This window comes from Oncorhynchus masou, chromosome 4 (genome assembly GCF_036934945.1).
Source record: "Oncorhynchus masou masou isolate Uvic2021 chromosome 4, UVic_Omas_1.1, whole genome shotgun sequence".
Taxonomy (NCBI): domain Eukaryota; kingdom Metazoa; phylum Chordata; class Actinopteri; order Salmoniformes; family Salmonidae; genus Oncorhynchus; species Oncorhynchus masou.
Genome location: NC_088215.1, coordinates 14192669 through 14208348, shown reverse-complemented (window position 1 = coordinate 14208348; position 15680 = coordinate 14192669). Strand labels below are relative to the sequence as shown.

General features: G+C 45.1%; 1 protein-coding gene across 1 annotated transcript in view; it reads right to left on the bottom strand.

Moving 5' to 3' along the window:
* The window catches only part of LOC135524182 (sodium/potassium/calcium exchanger 3-like), a 93493-nt gene that overhangs the window by 11452 nt on the left and 66361 nt on the right, over nucleotides 1–15680 (bottom strand). The window contains exon 3 of the mRNA XM_064951487.1: nucleotides 10157–10233. Coding sequence (XP_064807559.1) covers nucleotides 10157–10233 — 77 coding nt within the window. The remainder of the gene's footprint in view (nucleotides 1–10156; nucleotides 10234–15680) is intronic.

Below are 15680 nucleotides of genomic sequence, written 5' to 3'. Positions count from 1 at the left end.
AATCACTGGTACACTAATATCCTTCAAAACAAAACGACAGACAGAATTAGTTTACCACCACAGCCACACAGAGACAGAGGGAGACATAGAGAGAGGGAGAGAAAGAGAGAGGTAATACAGGACAGAGGCAAAGAGAGAGAAACAGACAGGCAGAGAGAGAAACAGACAGGCAGAGAGAGGAACAGACAGGCAGAGAGAGAAACAGACAGGCAGAGAGAGGAAGAGATCATAGACACCACGCCGTGGTTGAATAAAAAGCTGGGAAAGAAAACCCTTCAACGTCACAGTGCCATTAGCCTCTGTCTCCATCAATGGGCCTGACCAGGTAGGAGGGGTGGGGTGGATTTCTTAATTTGGTGAATCAGGGGTCAAAGGTAAAGTACAATCCCTGTTAGAGATTTTAATCTGGGTGTGGAATGACATGGGGTTGAGATCAAGGTTAGAGACAACAACAGATGGCAGTTAACAGAGTTGTAATACTGTGGCAGTATAGCAGCCGTCTCTCTCTCTCTCTATCCAGCCATTAAGTCCCGTTATGTATGTATATGTGTGTGTGTGTGTGTGTGTGTGTGTGTCTCTCTCTCTGTGTGTGTTTTCAGACACAGCCGCCTGTTGCTGTTGTCGGTTGGTTGAGTAAGAGCTTTTGATTGGTTGAGTTTTTTTGGGGCGGACAAGGGAATTCCAAGAAATGACATGATGTTTTGACAGCGGACTAATCCTCTCATGCTTACATGAGTGAATGGGGTCAACAAGGCATAATAGCGTTTTTTTGGAGGGAGAGAGATACAGTGCCTTCAGAAAGTATTCATACCCATTGACATATTCCACATTTTGTTGTGCTACAGACTGAATTCAAAATGGATAAAAAAATCTATATAATCTTCACCCATCTACACGCAATACCCCTAAATGACAAAGTGAAAACATTTTTCTTTTTGAAATGTTGCAAATGTAATCTCATTTACATACAGTGGGCAAAAAAGTATTTAGTCAGCAACCAACTGTGCAAGTTCTCCCACTTAAAAAGATGAGAGAGGCCTGTAATTTTCATCATAGGTACACTTCAACTATGACAGACAAAATGAGAGAAAAAAAATCCAGAAAATCACATTGTAGGATTTTTAATGAATTTATTTGCAAATTATGGTGGAAAAAAAGTATTTGGTCAATAACAAAAGTTTATCTCAATACTTTGTTATATACCCTTTGTTGACAATGACAGAGGTCAAACGTTTTCTGTAAGTCTTCACAAGGTTTTCACACACTGTTGCTGGTATTTTGGCCCATTCCTCCATGCAGATCTCCTCTAGAGCAGTGATGTTTTGGGGCTGTTGCTGGGCAACACGGATTTTCAACTCCCTCCAAAGATGTTCTATGGGGTTGAGATCTGGAGACTGGCTAGGCCACTCCAGGACCTTGAAATGCTTCTTACGAAGCCACTACTTCGTTGCCCGGGCGGTGTGTTTGGGATCATTGTCATGCTGAAAATCTCACGATACATTTTACTTCCGGCGCCGGCAGAGATGGCCGCCTCGCTTCGCACTCCTAGGAAACTATGCAGTTTTTTGTTTTTTTACGTGTTATTTCTTACATTAGTACCCCAGGTCATCTTAGGTTTCATTACATACAGTCGAGAAGAACTACTGAATATAAGATCAGCGTCAACTCACCATCAGTACGACCAAGAATATGTTTTTCGCGACTCGGATCCTGTGTTCTACCTTACAAACAGGACAACGGAATGGATCGCATGCAGCGACCCAAAAAAACGACTCCGAAAAAGAGGGAAACGAGGCGGTCTTCTGGTCAGACTCCGGAGACGGGCACACCGTGCACCACTCCCTAGCATTCTTCTTGCCAATGTCCAGTCTCTTGACAACAAGGTTGATGAAATCCGAGCAAGGGTAGCATTCCAGAGGGACATCAGAGACTGTAACGTTCTATGCTTCATGGAAACATGGCTCACTGGAGAGACGCTATCCGAAGCGGTGCAGCCAATGGGTTTCTCCACGCATCGCGCCGACAGAAACAAACACCTTTCTGGTAAGAAGAGGGGTGGGGGCGTATGCCTTATGGCTAACGAGACATGGTGCGATGAAAGAAACATACAGGAACTCAAATCCTTCTGTTCACCTGATTTAGAATTCCTCAAAATCAAATGTAGACCGCATTATCTACCAAGAGAATTCTCTTCGATTATAATCACAGCCGTATATATCCCCCCCCAAGCAGACACATCGATGGCTCTGAACGAACTTTATTTAACTCTTTGCAAACTGGAAACCATTTATCCGGAGGCTGCATTCATTGTTGCTGGGGATTTTAACAGGGCTAATCTGAAAACAAGACTCCCTAAATTTTTTCAGCATATCGATTGCGCAACCAGGGAAAAACCTTGGATCACTGTTACTCTAACTTCCGTGACGCATATAAGGCCCTGCCCCGCCCCCTTTTCGGAAAAGCTGACCACGACTCCATTTTGCTGATCCCTGCCTACAGACAAAAACTGAAACAAGAAGCTCCCACGCTGAGGTCTGTCCAACGCTGGTCCGACCAAGCTGACTCCACACTCCAAGACTGCTTCCATCATGTGGACTGGGACATGTTTTGTATTGCGTCAAACAACAACATTGACGAATACGCTGATTCGGTGTGCGAGTTCATTAGAACTTGCGTTGAAGATGTCGTTCCCATAGCAACGATTAAAACATTCCCTAACCAGAAACCGTGGATTGATGGCAGCATTCGCGTAAAACTGAAAGCGCGAACCACTGCTTTTAATCAGGGCAAGGTGTCTGGTAACATGACCGAATACAAACAGTGCAGCTATTCCCTCCGCAAGGCTATCAAACAAGCTAAGCGTCAGTACAGAGACAAAGTAGAATCCCAATTCAACGGCTCAGACACAAGAGGCATGTGGCAGGGTCTACAGCCAATCACGGACTACAGGAAGAAATCCAGCCCAGTCACGGACCAGGATGTCTTGTTCCCAGGCAGACTAAATAACTTTTTTGCCCGCTTTGAGGACAATACAGTGCCACTGACACGGCCTGCAACGGAAACATGCGGTCTCTCCTTCACTGCAGCCGAGGTGAGTAAAACATTTAAAAGTGTTAACCTTCGCAAGGCTGCAGGCCCAGACGGCATCCCCAGCCGCGCCCTCAGAGCATGCGCAGACCAGCTGGCTGGTGTGTTTACGGACATATTCAATCAATCCCTATACCAGTCTGCTGTTCCCACATGCTTCAACAGGGCCACCATTGTTCCTGTTCCCAAGAAAGCTAAGGTAACTGAGCTAAACGACTACCGCCCCGTAGCACTCACTTCCGTCATCATGAAGTGCTTTGAGAGACTAGTCAAGGACCATATCACCTCCACCCTACCTGACACCCTAGACCCACTCCAATTTGCTTACCGCCCAAATAGGTCCACAGACGATGCAATCTCAACCACACTGCACACTGCCCTAACCCATCTGGACAAGAGGAATACCTATGTGAGAATGCTGTTCATCGACTACAGCTCGGCATTCAACACCATAGTACCCTCCAAGCTCGTCATCAAGCTCGAGACCCTGGGTCTCCACCCCGCCCTGTGCAACTGGGTACTGGACTTCCTGACGGGCTGGCCCCAGGTGGTGAGGGTAGGCAACAACATCTCCTCCCCGCTGATCCTCAACACTGGGGCCCCACAAGTGTGCGTTCTGAGCCCTCTCCTGTACTTCCTGTTCACCCACGACTGCGTGGCCACGCACGCCTCCAACTCGATCATCAAGTTTGCGGACGACACAACAGTGGTAGGCTTGATTACCAACAACGACGAGACGGCCTACAGGGAGGAGGTGAGGGCCCCCGGAGTGTTCTGTCAGGAAAATAACCTCACACTCAACGTCAACAAAACTAAGGAGATGATTGTGGACTTCAGGAAACAGCAGAGGGAACACCCCCCTATCCACATTGATGGAACAGTTGTGGAGAGGGTAGCACGTTTTAAGTTCCTCGGCATACACATCACAGACAAACTGAATTGGTCCACTCACACAGACAGCATTGTGAAGAAGGTGCAGCAGCGCCTCTTCAACCTCAGGAGGCTGAAGAAATTCGGCTTGTCACCAAAAGCACTCACAAACTTCTACAGATGCACAATCGAGAGCATCCTGGCGGGCTGTATCACCGCCTGGTACGGCAACTGCTCCGCCCTCAACCGTAAGGCTCTCCAGAGGGTAGTGAGGTCTGCACAACGCATCACCGGGGTCAAACTACCTGCCCTCCAGGACACCTACACCACCCGATGTTACAGGAAGGCCATAAAGATCATCAAGGACATCAACCACCCGAGCCACTGCCTGTTCACCCCGCTATCATCCAGAAGGCAAGGTCAGTACAGGTGCATCAAAGCTGGGACCGAGAGACTGAAAAACAGCTTCTATCTCAAGGCCATCAGACTGTTAAACAGCCACCACTAACATTGAGTGGCAGCTGCCAACACACTGACACTGACTCAACTCCAGCCACTTTAATAATGGGAAATGATGTAAATATATCACTAGCCACTTTAAACAATGCTACCTTATATAACGTTACTTACCCTACATTATTCATCTCATATGCATACGTATATACTGTACTCTATATCATCGACTGCATCCTTATGTAATACATGTATCACTAGTCACTTTAACTATGCCACTTTGCTTACATACTCATCTTATATGTATATACTGTACTCAATACCATCTACTGTATCTTGCCTATGCTGCTCTGTACCATCACTCATTCATATATCCTTTTGTACATATTCTTTATCCCCTTACACTGTGTATAAGACAGTAGTTTAGGAATTGTTAGTTAGATTACTTGTTGGTTATTACTGCATTGTCGGAACTAGAAGCACAAGCATTTCGCTACACTCGCATTAACATCTGCTAACCATGTGTATGTGACAAATAAAATTTGATTTTGATTTGATACATGGCCCCATTCATTCTTTCTGTCTGCCCCAAAGCATTATGTTTCCACCCCCATGCTTCACAGTAGGTATGGTGTTCTTTGGATGCAACTCAGCATTCTTTGTCCTCCAAACACGACGAGTTGAGTTTTTACCAAAAATATATATTTTGGTTTCATCTGACCATATGATCATCCAAATGCTCTCTAGCAAACTTCAGACGGGCCTGGACATCTACTGGCTTAAGCAGGGGGACACGTCTGGCACTGCAGGATTTGAGTCCCTGGTGGCATAGTGTGTTACTGATGGTAGGCTTTGTTACTTTGGTCCCAGCTCTTTGCAGGTCATTCACTAGGTCCCCCCGTGTGGTTCTGGGATTTTTGCTCACTGTTCTTGTGATCATTTTGACCCCCCCACGGGGTGAGGTCTTGCGTGGAGCCCCAGATCGAGGGAGATTATCAGTGGTCTTGTATGTCTTCCATTTCCTAATAATTGCTCCCACAGTTGATTTCTTCAAACCAAGCTGCTTACCTATTGCAGACTCAGTCTTTCCCAGCCTGGTGCAGGTCTACAATTTTGTTTCTGGGGTCCTTTGACAGCTCCTTGGTCTTGGCCATAGTGGAGTTTGGAGTGTGACTGTTTGAGGTTGTGGACAGGTGTCTTTTACACTGATAACAAGTTCAAACAGGTGCCATTAACCTCTTTGAACTCTAGGGGCGCAATTTCATTTTTGGATGAAAAACGTTCCCGTTTTAAACAAGATATTTTGTCACAAAAAGATGCTCGACTATGCATATAATTGCTACTGTTCGAAAGAAAACACTCTGACGTGTCCAGAAATACAAAGATCTTCTCTGTGCGTGCCCTTTAACGTGAGCTTCAGGCAAAACCAAGATGAGATGGCATCCAGGAAATGACAAGGATTTTTGAGGCTCTGTTTGTCATGATCTCCTTATATGGCTGTGAACGCAAGAGGAATGAGTCTGCCCTTTCTGTCGTTTCCCCAAGGTGTCTGCAGCATTGTGACGTATTTGTAGGCAGATCATTGGAAGATTGACCATAAGAGACCACATTTACCACGTGTCCGCCCGGTGTCCTGCGCCGAAATTGGTGCGCAAAAGTCACCTGCCAGTATTTTTCCAAACAATACAGAGACTAAAGCAAGCTTCCACGAACTGCATGTCAATGAAGAGATATGTGAAAAAACACCTTGAGGACTGATTCCAAACAACGTTTGCCATGTTTCGGTCGATATTATGTAGTTAATCCGGAAAAAGTTTTACGTTGTAGGTGACTGCATTTTCGGTTCATTTCAGTAGCCAGGCGCAATGTAGAAAACGGAACGATTTCTCCTACACACAGACGCTTTCAGGAAACACTGCGCATTTGGTGTGTAACTGAGAGTCTCCTCATTGAAAACATCAGAAGCTCTTCAAAGGTAAATGATTTTATTTATTTGGTTATCTGGTTTTTGTGAAAATGTTGCGTGCTACATGTTATTCAAAATGCATTGCTAGCTTTGCATACTCTTACACAAATTAGTCCATTTCTATGGTTCAAAAGCATATTTTGAAAATCTGAGATGACAGTGTTGTTAAGAAAAGGCTAAGCTTGAGAGCAGATGCATTATTTTCATTTTATTTGCGATTTTCAGAAATCGTTAACGTTACATTATGCTAATGAGCTTCAGGCTATAACTGTATACAGGGTTTTTTCATAGCCAAACGTGAACAAAACGGAGCGATTTGTCCTACACAAATAATATTTTTTTGAAAAACTGCACATTTGCTATGTAACTGAGAGTCTCCTCATTGAAAACATCCGAAGCTCTTCAAAGTTAATGATTTTATTTATTTGGTTATCTGGCTTTTGTGAAAATGTTGCGTGCTACATGCTACACAAAATGCTATGCTAGCTTTGCATACTCTTACACAAATTAGTCAATTTCTATGGTTCAAAAGCATATTTAGAAAATCTGAGATGACAGTGTTGTTAAGAAAAGGCTAAGCTTGAGAGCAAACGCATTATTTTAATTTTATTTGCGATTTTCAGAAATCGTTAACGTTGCGTTATGCTAATGAGCCTGAGGCTTTAGTCACGATCCCGGATCCGGGATGGGGAGTTTCAAGAAGTTAATACAGGTAATGAGTGGAGGACAGAGGAGAATCTTAAAGAAGAAGTTACAGGTCTGTGAGAGCCAGAAATCTTGCTTTTTTGTGGTTGACCAAATACTTATTTTCCACCATAATTTGCAAATAAATTCATTAAAAATCCTACAATGTGATTTTCTTTTTTCATTTTGTCTGTCATAGTTGAAGTGTACCTATGATGAAAATTATAGGCCTCTCATCTTTTTAAGTGGGAGAACTTGCACAATTGGTGGCTGACTAAATACTTTTTTGCCCCACTGTAATTATTCACACCCCCGAGGACAATATATGTTAGAATCACCTTTGGCAGTGATTACAGCTGTGAGTCTTTTTGGGTAAGTCTGAACTTTGCACACCTGGGTTGTACAATACTTTGATTTACACTATTCTGTTAAATATTCTTCAAGCTCTGTCAAGTTGGTTGCTGATCATTGCTCGACAGGCATTTTCGAGCCTTGCCATAGATTTTCAAGACGATTTAAGTCAAAACACTAACATGGCCACTAGTTCCAATTTAGTTGCCTTGATAAGCAACTCCAGTGTATATTTGGCCTTGCGTTTTCAGTTAATGTCCTGCTGAAAGGTGAATTTGTCTCCCAATGACAGTTGGAAAGCAGACTGAAACCAGTTTTTCTCTAGGAATGTGCCTCTGCTTAGCTTTATTCCGTTTCTTTTTATCCTAAAAAAAGTCCCAGATGACAAGATGACTGTTTTAAAGTCACCATTGGCCTCATGGTGAAATCCCTGAGCGGTTTCCTTCCTCTTCGGCAACTGAGTTAGGAAGGACGCCTGTATCTTTGTAGTGACTGGGTGTATTGATACACCATCCAAAGTGTAATTAATTTCTGCTTACTTGTATTATTATTTTTACCCATCTACCAATTGGAGCCCTTCGTTGAGAGGCATTGGAAAAACTCCCTGATTTTTGGGGTTAAATCTGTGTCTAAAATTCACTGCTCGACTGAGGGACCTTACAGGTAACTAACTGTATGCCACTAGGCACACTGGCTGAATCAATGTTGTTTCCACGTCGTTTAAATGAAATGACGTTGAACCAACATGGAGGCCCATCAAACAAATGGAAATGGTACATGTGATCTATTCCCCTCATACTTGTTCCTCTCCATCCCTACATCTACCCATCCTCTGTATCGCCTATGCCCTCTATCTTCGCCACCTCCACATCCCTGCTACCTCTGTAGTCTACACCTCAGTTTAGTCCTCTGCCCAACACACCTCCACGCATCCTGCCTGCTCACCCTACCTTTAAATCCCAGCCTACAGAAATGCCCAGCCTTCCGCTTCATCCTCCCACCACACACACAGGCCTCACACACAATTACAAACATACACATTCCCCAACTCTACCTACTCAACCTGCACCGGCTTCCACCCAGAACTAGTCCACTATATTTGATGGAAGTTCACGTCTCCCTCCCACTCACGCTGCTCAGAGTCTACACCTAAATCTGGTTGTAATCGGGTGTGTATTTCCAACCGGCAATAAATAAAATGCCGGCTGTGCTGACAGGACCCCAGCTAGAGTGAGGAGCACGCACGCGCACGCACGCACGCACGCACGCACGCACGCACGCACACACACACACACACACACACACACACACACACACACACACACACACACACACACACACACACACACACACACACACACACACACACACACACACACACACACACACACACACACACACACACACACACACACACACACACACACACACACACACACACACACACACACACACACACACACACACACACACACACACACACACACACACACACACACACACACACTTGGCAGGCCTCATTCGGTACCAGATGCTGTGTTCTGTTCTGTTCCTCCAAGCGGGATAGCTTGGACTCGGGGGCCATTTGTTAAGCCTTGGATGGCGGCCCGCTAACAATTATCCCATGGTTCGCACTATGCACACACACCCAGCCAGCCGGGAAATACAGGGGGACTGACGTGAAGTTGTTAGTTTTCCACTATGTTTTTTTTTACGGGAACTTAAAATAGATTATTGAGGTGAAAGGTTGATTAAAGACACACAGAGAGACCTAGTGGGAAAGGGGATACCTAGTGGGAAAGGGGATACCTAGTGGGAAAGGGGATACCTAGTGGGAAAGGGGATACCTAGTGGGAAAGGGGATACCTTGTGGGAAAGGGGATACCTCGTGGGAAAGGGGATACCTAGTGGGAAAGGGGATACCTAGTGGGAAAGGGGATACCTAGTGGGAAAGGGGATACCTAGTGGGAAAGGGGATACCTAGTGGGAAAGGGGATACCTTGTGGGAAAGGGGATACCTCGTGGGAAAGGGGATACCTAGTGGGAAAGGGGATACCTCGTGGGAAAGGGGATACCTAGTGGGAAAGGGGATACCTAGTGGGAAAGGGGATACCTTGTGGGAAAGGGGATACCTCGTGGGAAAGGGGATACCTCGTGGGAAAGGGGATACCTAGTGGGAAAGGGGATACCTAGTGGGAAAGGGGATACCTCGTGGGAAAGGGGATACCTCGTGGGAAAGGGGATACCTCGTGGGAAAGGGGATACCTAGTGGGAAAGGGGATACCTAGTGGGAAAGGGGATACCTCGTGGGAAAGGGGATACCTCGTGGGAAAGGGGATACCTCATGGGAAAGGGGATACCTAGTGGGAAAGGGGATACCTCGTGGGAAAGGGGATACCTAGTGGGAAAGGGGATACCTAGTCAGTTGCACAACTGAATGCATTCAAACAAAACGTGTCTTCTGCATTTAACCCAATATCTCTGAATCAGAGAGGTGAGAGGAGCTGCCTTATTCAGCATCCAGTTGTTGTTGGCAGAAGCAGAAAAGCAGATTTTTAAACCTTGACGGTTTGGGGATTCGAACCAGCAACCTTTCTGCTACTGGCCCAACGCTCTTAACTGCCAGGCCACTTCCTGGGTGGGTGGGTGGGTGGGTGGGTGACAGACAGACAGACAGACAGACAGACAGACAGACAGACAGACAGACAGACAGACAAAGATCAAAGTGAAGAAGGCTGAACTCACACACAGGACGTGTAGGGCCACAGCTCCTTCTGTCCTCTCCCTGTGGGTAAACAGATCTGTAGGGAACTCGTGCAAAGCTGGAAGAGACAGAGATTTCGGGTTACTCAAGCAAGAGATTGTGTGTTTGTGTGTATATGTGTGTGGATGGATGGATGGTGTGTGTGTGTGTTCTGACGTCTGTCCTGTGAGGTCACTGCTACTCACAAGCTAATGGAGGACACATAACTCATATGAACTGACAAGGGCTGGCCCTGCAGCACCTTGCCTAAATGTCTATTTGTGTGCGTGTGCATGCCTGCGTCCGACCATCTGTGAGTGTGTGTCTGTATGATAGACCTGCAGCATCCTGCCAAGGATTGTGTGTATGAGTGTGTGTGTGTGTGTGTGTGTGTGTGTGTGTGTGTGTACGCCTCCTCTGAGAACTGAAAGACCCACCAGAGGAGAAGCGAAAAAGAGATGGATAAAGTGAGAGCAAAGAAGAGGACAAAGGGAGGAGAGAGAGAGAGTAAAAATAGAGCTCAGGGTTAGGATATGTAGGGTGAGGAGGAGAGAGGGAAATTATACATGGAAAGAGAGTAGGGCTACAAGAGGAAGTGGTACAAGAAGCGCTAGAAGCTATCACTCCTTATTGTGCATAAAAAAGTGTGGAAGAGAGAGAAAGAGAGGGGAAAAGAGAGAGGGGGAAAGAGAGAGGGGGAAAGAGAGGTGAAGAGATAGGGGAAAGAGAGAGGGAAAAATAAGAGATAGAAAGAAAGAAAAAGAGAGCTTATATACCTATGTTATCCTCTCACTCCACACTTCCTTCCCTCTCCCTCCATTCTCCTTCCTTCTCTCTCCCTCCATTCATTCTCCAGGCTCCTCTCTCCTTTTTCTCATCATCCCACCTCATCCACCAATCAACAGTCTATTCATGGGCCACTGCTAACATCTGCTCCGGATTTCACCACGTTTCCACTGGAAAGGCCAGCCAAACGGTCAACGTTGTGCTAGCTAGTAGCTATAGCTAGTAGCTAGCACAACCACTGCTTCCACCAATGCTAATAGCTGCTAATACAGTAATGCTATTCCAAATCAAATCAAAGTATATTTGTCATGTGCGCCGAAAACAACAGGTGAAGACCTTAGAGTGAAATGCTTACTTACAAGCCCTAAACAACAGGTACAGTTGAAGTAGAAAGTTTACATACACCTTAGCCAAATACATTTAAACTCAGTTTCTCACAATTCCAGTCATGTGTGAATGGAACAGTGTGAGTTTCTTACAGCTGTCTCCTTTTGGTTCCGCTTGTATCTTACCACACTTTTGGTTCATCAAGTTCCATTGACTTTTGACATAGCTTTTTCTCCTGGGGTGTATTTCAAACCCCTCTATCAACAAGGTCAAAGTTCATGGCCGAGTCCTGTGAGAGTGGACCACACTTCAGGTCAACCTTGTGTTTTTTCTCTGAGCTTTTTCCCTCCGCACACACAGGCACCCACGCATGCACGAGCACGCAAACACACGCATGCACACACATTGACAGACACACGCACACACTATAACCTCCCGGTCGGACTAAACTGGTGAGACTCCACAGACCCAGCCGTAGCTTGATAATCCCACACTACCCTAGCCAACCAAAATGAAACTCTTTATTTGTGTTCTTCGAAATTAGGGAAAGTTTGCTGGAAATACCACACTGGTTGGATTTGGGTTGTTGGGTTGCCATCTATCCACAGAGCTGTATGAATGGGGGTTAAGTTAGGTTGGAGAGACAGATGAAGAGAGAGAATTAGAGAGAGAGAGGAAGAGAGAGAATGAGAGAGAGGGGAAAGAGAGAGAGAATGAGAGAGGGGAAAGAGAGAGAATGAGAGAGAGGGGAAAGAGAGAATGAGAGAGAGAATGAGAGAGGGGAAAGAGAGAGAGAGAATGAAAGAGAGGGGAAAGAGAGAGAGAGAATGAGCGAGAGGGGAAAGAGAGAGAATGAGCGAGAGGGGAAAGAGAGAGAATGAGAGAGGGGAAAGAGAGAATGAGAGAGGGGAAAGAGAGAGAGAGAATGAGAGAGAATGAGAGAGGGGAAAGAGAGAGAGAATGAGAGAGAGGGGAAAGAGAGAGAGAGAGAAAGAGAGGGGAAAGAGAGAGAATGAGAGAGAGAGAGAGGAAGAGAGAGGGGAAAGAGAGAGAGGAAGAGAGAGGGGAAAGAGAGAGACAGATACAGAGAGAGAATGAGAGAGAGGGGAAAGAGAGAATGAGAGAGGGGAAAGAGAGAGAATGAGAGAGAGGGGAAAGAGAGAGAGAGAATGAGCGAGAGGGGAAAGAGAGAGAATGAGCAAGAGGGGAAAGAGAGAATGAGAGAGGGGAAAGAGAGAGAGAGAATGAGAGAGAATGAGAGAGGGGAAAGAGAGAGAGAATGAGAGAGAGGGGAAAGAGAGAGAGAGGAAGAGAGAGAGAGAGAAAGAAAGGGGAAAGAGAGAGGATGAGAGAGAGAGAGAGGAAGAGAGAGGGGAAAGAGAGGGGGAAAGAGAGAGACAGATAAAGAGAGAGAATGAGAGAGAGAGGAAAGAGAGAAAGGAAGAGAGAATGAGAGAGAGGGGAAAGAGAGAGACCGAGGAAGAGAGAGAATGAGAGAGAGGGGAAAGAGAGAGAGAGGAAGAGAGAGGGAATTTGTAAGTCGCTCTGGATAAGAGCGTCTGCTAAATGACTTAAATGTAAATGTAAAATTTAATCGTAGTAAAAAATCCCTGTCTTAGCTCAGTTAGGATCACCACTTTATTTTAAGAATGTGAAATGTCAGAATAATAGTAGAGATAATTATTTATTTCAGATTTTATTTCTTTCATCACATTCCCAGTGGGTCAGAAGTTTACACTCAAATAGTATTTGGTAGCATTGCCTTTAAATTGTTTAATTTGAGTCAAACGTTGCGGGTAGACTTTCACAAGCCTCCCACAATAAGTTGGGTAAATTTTGGGCCATTCCACCTGACAGAGCTGGTGTAACGGAGTCAGGTTTGTAGGCCTCCTTGCTCACACACGCTTTTTCAGTTCTGCCCACAAATTGTCTATGGGATTGAGGTCAGGGCTTGAGGTCAGGGCTTGACTTTGTGGTCCTTAAGCCATTTTGCAACAGCTTTGGAAGTATGCTTGGGGTCAATGTCCATTTGGAAGACCCATTTGCGACCAAGCTTTAACTTCCTGACTGATGTCTTGAAATGTTGCTTCAATATATCCACATAATGATGCCATCTATTTGGTGAAGTGCACCAGTCCCTGCTGCAGCAAAGCACCCCCACAACATGATGCTGTCACCCCCATGCTTCACAGTTTGGATGATGTTCTTCGGCTTGCAAGCCTCCCCCTTTTTCCTCCAAACATAACGATGGTCATTATGGCCAAACAGTTCCCCTTTTGTTTCATCAGACCAGAGGACATTTCTCCAAAAAGTACCATCTTTGTCCCCATGTGAAATAGCAAACCATAGTCTGGCTTTTTTTATGGCGGTTTTGGAGCAGTGGCTTCTTCCCTGCTGAGCGGCCTGTCAGGTTATGTTGACATAGGACTCTTTTTACTGTGGATATAGATACTTCTGCACCTGTTTCCTCCAGCATCTTCACATGGTCTGTGGCTGCTGTTCTGGGAATGATTTGCACTTTTTGCACCAAAGTATGTTCATCTCTAGGAGACAGAACGCGTCTCCTTCCTGAGTGGTATGACGGCTGCGTGGTCCCATGGTGTTAATACTTGCGTTCTATTGTTTGTACAGATGAACGTGGTACCTACAGGCGTTTGGAAATTGCTCCCAAGGATGAACCAGACAATTTTTTTTCTACAATTTATTTTCTGAGGTCTTTTGTTTTCCCAGGATGTCAAGTAAAGAAGCACTGAGTTTGAAGGTAGGCCTTGAATTACATCCACAGGTACACCTCCAATTGACTGAAATGATGTCAATTAGCCTATCAGAAGCTTCTAAAGCCATGAAATAATTTTCTGGAATTATCCAAGCTGTTTAAAGGCACAGGCAACTTAGTGTATGTAAACTTCTGATCCACTGGAATTGTGATACAGTGAATTATAAGTGAAATAATCTGTCTGTTAACAATTGTTGGAAAAATGACTTGTGTCATGTACAATGTAGATGTCCTAATCGACTTGCAAAACCTATAGTTTGTTCACAAGAAATTTGTGGTTAAAATACAAATTTTAGTGACTCCAACCTAAGTGTATGTAAACTTAGATAAGTAAAAAAATAAAAACACCAGTAAAAAGACAGTGAAAAATAACAGTAGCGAGGCTATAAGTAGCAAGCCTATATACAGGCACCGGATTGTCGTGCTAATTAAGGTAGTATGTACATGGAAGTATGGTTAAAGTGACTATGCATATATGATAAACAGAGAGTAGCAGCAGCGTAAAAGACAGGTTGGAGGAGGGGGGCAACGTAAATAGTGCTAACTACCGCTAACTAAAATGCGATTTCACCGCTTTTCACTGGAAAGCACAGCCAGACAGGCTAACTACAGTAGTTAATACAGCAATGTGATGCCATTGCTAACTTAAGCTAGCATTCTTTGTTTATTTGAACACATTTCCACTGAAAAAGCCCAGCCAGTCAGCTAGCTACAGCAGCTGAATCCCAACACTCTAAAATGGCTTTTCCTCCTCACCTGCATAAACTTAGTTCACCTCTTCCCAACCTTTCAGATTCTACCTTTCCCTGACTCATTCACACTGCAAACTAACTCAACCTCTCAATGTTCCTGAGTGGATTATCCTTTTCCCACTCTCCTGTCGACCTGAGACATACTGTGCTGGCTCAGATGTCGTCCTTTCCAGCAACGACGGTGGATGAGTAAACAGCCCGGCACTGTACAGCTCAGCGGTTGCTCAGCTCAATAGTGTGAAAGGGGCCTAGTTCTCCGGTGACCCGTGTGCCGTACATTCTGCATGTGTTTGATTGAACACAGGTCTGTTCCTATGTTATATTAGGAAACTCGTCTAACACAACGCAGAGCTCACAGTAAAACAACACAGAGAGTAGAGAGCAGGAGGAGGAAGGACATCTCATGGTGTGTGTGTGTGTGTGTGTGTGTGTGTGTGTGTGTGTGTGTGTGTGTGAATCTTGGTGTCGGCAGCTGGATGTGTTTAATTTTTACAGCTACGAGTGCTACACGCACGGAAGCATACACACACACACACACACACACACACACACACACACACACACACACACACACACACACACACACACACACACACACACACACACACACACACACACACACACACACACACACACACACACAGATCAAGACGCCTGCCCTACCTACGCCTTTTCTGTTCTGTTTGCTAAGGAAAACACATTATTATGATGGGAAATAAACATTACAGAGAGGATAAAGGATCTGCTCTAGGAACCAGGGAGAGAAATGGAGAGAGAGGAAAGAGAAGAACAGAGAGAGAGAAGAGAGAAATAATGAGAGAACGAGAGAGACAGACAACAAAAGAAAAGGAAGAAAGAGAGAGAAGATCTTCACAGACAGAAGAT